Source organism: Nomascus leucogenys, chromosome 10 (assembly GCF_006542625.1).
Source record: "Nomascus leucogenys isolate Asia chromosome 10, Asia_NLE_v1, whole genome shotgun sequence".
Lineage (NCBI taxonomy): Eukaryota > Metazoa > Chordata > Mammalia > Primates > Hylobatidae > Nomascus > Nomascus leucogenys.
The window spans coordinates 74,944,723-74,951,292 of record NC_044390.1 but is presented as its reverse complement, the minus strand read 5'-3'; the positions used below and the strand labels follow the sequence as shown (position 1 = coordinate 74,951,292).

General features: G+C 46.4%; 1 protein-coding gene across 1 annotated transcript; it reads right to left on the bottom strand.

Annotated features, from left to right (window-relative positions):
* Nucleotides 1-3,990: 3,990 nt before the first annotated feature.
* On the bottom strand, nucleotides 3,991-6,243 carry ASCL4 (achaete-scute family bHLH transcription factor 4). Its single transcript, XM_030821936.1, has one exon. It carries the CDS (start codon nucleotides 5,410-5,412, stop codon nucleotides 4,891-4,893), a length of 522 nt encoding a protein of 173 aa, XP_030677796.1. The 5' UTR covers nucleotides 5,413-6,243; the 3' UTR covers nucleotides 3,991-4,890.
* Nucleotides 6,244-6,570: the final 327 nt, after the last annotated feature.

Below are 6,570 nucleotides of genomic sequence, written 5' to 3'. Positions count from 1 at the left end.
TCATTTAACTGCCACAATTTCATACCAGCTTGATGCTCTTTCCAACTTCTCTGGCTCCTATTTCTCAGCTCTCTTCAAAGACATTTCTTCTTCTGACACACCTTCAATGCAGGCCTTTCCCTGCTTTCTTCTCTTTATTTATTTATTTATATATATTTTTTGAGACACAGTGTCACTCTGTTGCCCAGGCTGGAATGCAGTGGTGCGATCATGGCTTATTGCAGCCTCGACCTCCTGGGCTCAGGTGATCCTCCCACCTCAGCCTCCCGAGTAGCCAGCACCACAGGCATGCACCACCCTGCCTGGATGATTTTAAATTTTTTTGTAGACAGCGGGGAGTCTCCCTATGTTTCATAGGCTGGTCTTGAACTCCTGGCTCAAGCGATCCTCCTACCTCGGCCTCCCAAAGTGCTAGCATTACAGGTGTGAGCCACCACGCCCAACTCTTCTCTTTTTCTCATCAACATTCTCCTGTGGAGATCACACCTACTTCTATTACTCCCCATAAGTGTGTGGCTCTTAAAGAAACAGCTATGCTTGACTTTTCTCTTGACCTCAACATCAGCATTTTCAGTTGTTTGTGGGCAGGAGTAGCCTACCAGTATTTTACATTCAGCATCTCCAAAATAAGACTCTTACATTTTAAATCCACTTCTCTTTCTGTGTTCTCAATTTCAACCACAGTTGTCTTTAACTTCTCCCTCTTCCTCATCCCCTCCCCCTCCTCTGAGTTGCCAAGACCTATCACTTCCACTTGTTAATCCATCCCTCCCTTCCCGTTCCCAATAACACTATCAGAGTTCAGGCTCCCACTTCATTTCCTCTCCCTTAATTATGGCAATACCCTATTGGTCAGCTGCTTCCTACCACTGGAGTACCATGATCCTTAACCACATACCTTCTCCAACACCCTCCCTCAATTTTTTTTCAATAGTTCCCCATTGGTTAAAAACTCAACTCCAGGGCCGGGCGTGATGGCTCACGCCTGTAATCCCAGCACTTTGGGAGGCCGAGGTGGGCAGATCACGAGGTCAGGAGATCGAGACCATCCTGGCTAACACGGTGAAACCCCATCTCTAATAAAAATACAAAAAATTAGCCGGGCATGGTGGCAGGCACCTGTAATCCCAGCTACGGGAGGCTGAGACAGGAGAATGGCGTGAACCTGGTAGGCAGAGCTTGCGATGAGCCAAGATCACGCCACTGCACTCCAGCCTGGGCAACAGAGTGAGACTCCATCTCAAAAAAAAAAAAAAAAATCAACTCCAAGCTGTTTTAGCCTGGCGTTCAATGTCCCTAGAGCCTTGCCTCAGCCATCGTGTGCAGTCTCCTATTACTCAGCCTCTCTGTGCTCTCCAAACAGTTCCTGTCTTTTCAGCAACTTTGTTCTTCTTGTTCCCTCTGCCTGGAGTTCTCATTCCATTCTTACCTACTAAACGCTGCATCCACCAAAGCCTTTCCTTCTTGTTCCCTTCTAACTTGAGGCTGGACCAAATCCCTCTTTTCTTTGGCTCCTCATAGCATATCTTCCATTTTGGATATCAGTTACACCATTTACACCTTTTTCCTCATATTGAGGTAAAATGGGTCTATTTCCTCACCAACTTGTAAAGAGTCTTCAAGTTCCATTCCATAAAAAAATTATAAAGCTTTCAGTGATTTTTTGTGTTGTTTTGTTTTAACTGGGCATGGTAACAGCAACTAGGAGTCAAAAAAAAAAAAAAAAATGTAGGCCGCAGCCGCAGGGCTGGATCATTCTAGTGGGAAGAGGGAAATACAGGAACAGAAAGCACCCTGCTGTGTGGCAGGAAGTGGGCATGCCTTATTGCATTTGCTTCCCCCAGCTGGGACTTTGCACAGGTCGGATGCATGATATTTTCCAGCCAGAAGGGTCTAAAAGATAATGTGATCCACTCTTCATGTGTCCTAGCATAGGAAACAAGAGCACAACAGTTAGGGACTTGCTCAAAGTCACCGAGTCTGTGAGTGGCAAGAGCTGGCTCCAGCCTCAGGGCCAGGGCACGCTCTGCCACATCCCAACACAGGCCCTCCTGCTTTGCACGCTCGGGGTGGGGTGGGGTGGGGTGGGGTGGGTGTCGCAGCAATTACTCAGGTTGCCAACCACAGGGAGTATTCTAAAAGCAATCAAGTGCAATCAAGGGGTATGTCTGGGCTGAGTGGGAAAAATAAAAAAAGGGAAGATGTTGAAGGACATGAAAATCTTTCTCCTTTTATGAATGCTTCATTGCCAAAAAACTCCCCTGCACTCTTGCTTCCACAAAATTCACTGGAAATTTATTTTGTTCTGTTTGAAAGCTAAATTGTTCTAGGGTTAATGAAGTGATCATTCGCAGGAAAAGAGGTCGAACCTTTTTAAAGGTCTCATTCCCGGATTGGTGCTCTTCCTGTAAGTCATGAGGAAGGTCCCAGAAAAACTGCATGATTTTTTCTTTTAAAAAGTTATATGATTGCGAAAGGAGTTCATTTAATTATTATTATTTTTTTAAATAGGAGTCTTACTCTGTCGCCCAGGCTGGAGGGCAGGCAGAGGCACAATCATGGCTTACGGCGGCCTCGAACACCTGAGTGCAAGCAAACCTCCAACCTCGGCCTCCTGAGTAGTTGGGACTACAGGGGCGTGCCACCAAGCCTGGATAAATTTTTTTAATTTTTGTAGGTACAAGGTTTCTATATGTTGCCAAGGGCTGGTCTCGTGCTCCTGGCCTCAAGTGATCCTCCTACCTTGGCCTCCCAAAGTGCTGGGACTACAGGCATGAGCCACCACACCCAGCTGAGAGAGGGTTTTATTTTTATTTTTCCAAAAGATTTCTCAAAATCATTGCCTTATTCTGAACAGGGCTTCAAATAAAACCACATTAAGGTTTCCAGTACCTGGGCTGGTCTCAAACTCCTGAGCTCAAGCAATCCATCTACCTTTGCCTCCCAATGTGCTGGGATTACAGGGTGAGCCACTGCACCCAGCCAATTCCATGTTTTAACACGGATTCAGCGTTCAAAGCATGTATCCTAGAACCTTACCAGAGGAGGTAAGAGAGTGTGGTCACTCTGTCCCTCTATTGAAACACTGAAGAAATCACACCAACTCCACCTAGAGATTTTATTCTTAACCAGGCTTTATTCTCCATAAACTGAGAAATACTATTTTCCCCAAAATAATAAAACTACTAATTTATCAATGGTTAGTGCCTTGCAGATTACCAAGGTCTTCCACATACACTTCTGTAAACATTTCTGTACAGGTGAGAAAACTGAGTTGCAGCAACATTTGCTCTGCTAGCCAATGACAGAGCAAGAGACAGCACGGTAAGGGAGAAAGAAATCCTTGGCTTTGGGTTCAGGCTCGGGACTTGATCTCAGCTCAAGGAATCCTAGCAACACTAAACTGGTCAAGGTATGTAACCTCTTTGAGCTTCATATTTTTTTTAATCACAAAATATTTGTCATACCCACCCCACAAATTTATGACAATTAAATAGGACGAAATGTAAAAAGCCACAACAAAATTCCTAGCACATAAAAGATGTCCACTGAACATATAGCCTGCCTTAGTTGCTACAACTGTAAAAGGAGGTAATAAAATCTAAGTGAAATCTACCTGGAGGATGCACTTCCACTGTTAGTTCTCTTTGTCCACTTCCATTTCCCCTCCTTCTTCCCCCACAAACCAAAACTGCCTCCATGAAAAGGATAATTCGGCATATTAGAAAACAATCTTAGGGAAGTTGATCTTCATACATCAGCAAGCATTTAACTTATCTACTGAACTCAAAATTGTTCCTCAGAAAAGACCCAAATTCAATATTTTAAAAAAGGCTTTTAACATGGCCAAAGTCACTACATCACTTCCATATACTGTATCTGGAAGCCCTCATGGTGATAAAAATATTTGAGAATGTACCAACTTCGATCCATCCCTCTTGTCCCATATCTTTCCCCCATCTGGCTCAACCCGCAAAAAGGACTTCCAGGTAGATTTCTTTTTTATTTTTAAAGTCACAGTGCCACTTCAGTTTATCCAAAACTTAGATGGAGAGCTACAGGTTGGCGGGGCGGGAGGTGGTATGCAGAGAAAAGGAAAATGAAGAAAACAGTGGACAAAACAATTGAGAGAAAAAACAAGTTTTCATACAAATCTGGGCTCTCTTCCAAAGAGATTATTAATTCTAAGATATTTTACTATCTGCTCAATGCTACAAAGCTTCCACTTGGCCACTAGATGAAACAGTATGTACCAAGTCATGGATTCCCCGGCACCATCATTCACACAGTCAACAGCACATGCTGGCAAATTCGTTCTCAAGTATCAGCTTACAGTCTCCTTCACCCAAAGCAAGAGGTCAACAATTACTTTCAATTACATTTCGAATACGATTCCCAAAGGAAGGAATGCAAGAAAATGTTCCTCTCATTTTTAAGGACTGCTTTTGGCTGTTTGGGGTTGTTTCTGTTTTGGTGGCAGTAAAGTTCCTCTTTGGTTAAGGCTTAATATTTATGTACACCATTTACCCACACCACGGAAGGTGGGAAATTCCAGTTGTTCTTGCCCTTTGAGTTTTTAGAATAATCGTATTTACAATGAGGCGCTCAGAATCTGGAACAGTTTGCATTTTAGAAGTATAGGAAAAGAGTCTCCTTAATAAGCACCTATAAGTTGCAGGCACGTAACCAATAAGGGCAGGGGAGAAATTCCCAAATGTCAAAACAACTCCCCCATCCTCCAAACCCCAGCACCCATTTCTTTTTCTTAAGATTTAGTCCTGGAGAAGATACCAGATTAACAATGCAAACCACCTTCGAAGAGACCTTAGGCTGAGCGCCCGGCTGCGCGCTGTGCGGCGGGCGCGGGGTCCTGGCCGGTCCGGGCGCTCGCTAGCTGCCCACCTCCTCGGGCTCGCTGCTGGGCGAAGGCGCCGAAGAGGCCTTGGACTCCCCGTCGCTGTTGCATTCCGCCCTGCGCTGGGGGACGGCGCCGGCCGCGCCCTCGGGCCCCCGGGCCTGGCGCTCCAACAGCTCCTGCAGGTGCTTGATGTAGCCGATGGCAGCGCGGAGCGTCTCCACTTTGCTGAGGCGCTTGTCTGCCAGGTCCCGGGGCAGGTGGTCTCGGAGGCGCGCATAGCCCTCGTTCACGCAGCGCACCCGCTGCCGCTCGCGCTCGTTGCGCTTGCGGAGGAAGGCGGGCTCGAAGGCGCCGTCCAGCGGCAGGGGCAGGTACTGCCGTCTCCGTGCGCAGCCGCTGCGTGCCCACTCCCAGCACGCGGCGTCCAGACGCAGGGCGACCCTGAGGGGGTCCCTCCGCGGGAGTCCGTGCAGGGTCCTCGGCACGCCCAGGGGCGCAGTGCGCAGCGAGTATGGCAAGGCCAGCAGTTCCGCCGGTTTACGCGTCTCCATCATTTACTGGAAAGCACACAAATCACTCAACAGGTCAATCTCTCAGTAGAAGACGACGAAACAGAATCCTAGAAGCAGAGGTGCTGGTGCAGACTGCTTGGCCCAGTGGGTCTGTCTTTGGAGAAGTTTCTGGGTCCGGAAGTTAAGTTCCTGGACAGGCTTCAAGGAAACGGTGCATGATTCCTGAAGTTCATTGCACTCCTCGATCTTTTTATGAAGATTTAGGCAGAGGTGGTAGGCAAAGACGTAGGACCTCCTAATCCACACTTCAAACCCCGTCTTCCCCGCTGATCTTCTTTCAAAAGATAACAAAGGGGGTTCCTCTGCCTGGTCCCCCAGCCTGGAAAGGTGAGCTCACACCAGAGTCATCTTCCAAAGCCACCAAAAGCTTTTCAATGCCTGTAATCCACCACTCTAGGTCTTCAAGAGATGAGTCGTTCGCCAAGAGCCTAGCAATCTTCAGGATTTGAGAAGAGCTCCTCCCAGGAACCAGTAGATCTCCTGGCGGCGGAGGGAAAGTGGACCAGAGGCTTTCTCCTTGAAAATCACTTGACTGTCCTTTGTGGTTTCCCGCGACCAGGTCTAATGGAAGGAGCTTTTAGAGTGTTTGCAAACTTAAACTTGCTCTTTCATTTCTGGGGTCTGAGCCTCATCAAAGGAAAAACTGCTCCCTTGCGGTTATAAAATGTGTTAAGTCAAGGAAGACCTGGGGCAAGGCTTGAGGTTTTTCTTCTTCCAAACCGAATCTTTTAAAAACTCAATGAGGCATATTTGAAGGGTACAGGAAAAATACAGACTGTAGCAAAGAATATAATGGCCTGCATATTATGTTCCAACTTACGTTGTTTTATGGTTGTTTAGGATGTTTTATGGATATGCGACTTTTTAAGAGCACATCAAAAGACTGAACAATAACAAACGCGCTTAGCCGGTTATTTCTCACAGTGCTTACTGTAAACACAGCTTAAATACTGCTTCCCACCCTCCTCTTCTAATCTCACCCAGGATATAAGGACATCATCTTTCCGTAGTGCAAAGAATGTTTTTCCATTGGATTCTTCTTCTTTAAAAAATGCCATTTATTTGCTTTCTTGGGGGCAGGAAAGCAACATTTGAAAGGTGGAGACTCCCAGTTCCAAGGAGAAAGGATGATGACTTTGA

Bases quoted from the DNA above. Each gene is read 5' to 3' on its own strand.
- ASCL4 (XM_030821936.1), bottom strand. From the start codon at position 5,412: ATGATGGAGACGCGTAAACCGGCGGAACTGCTGGCCTTGCCATACTCG.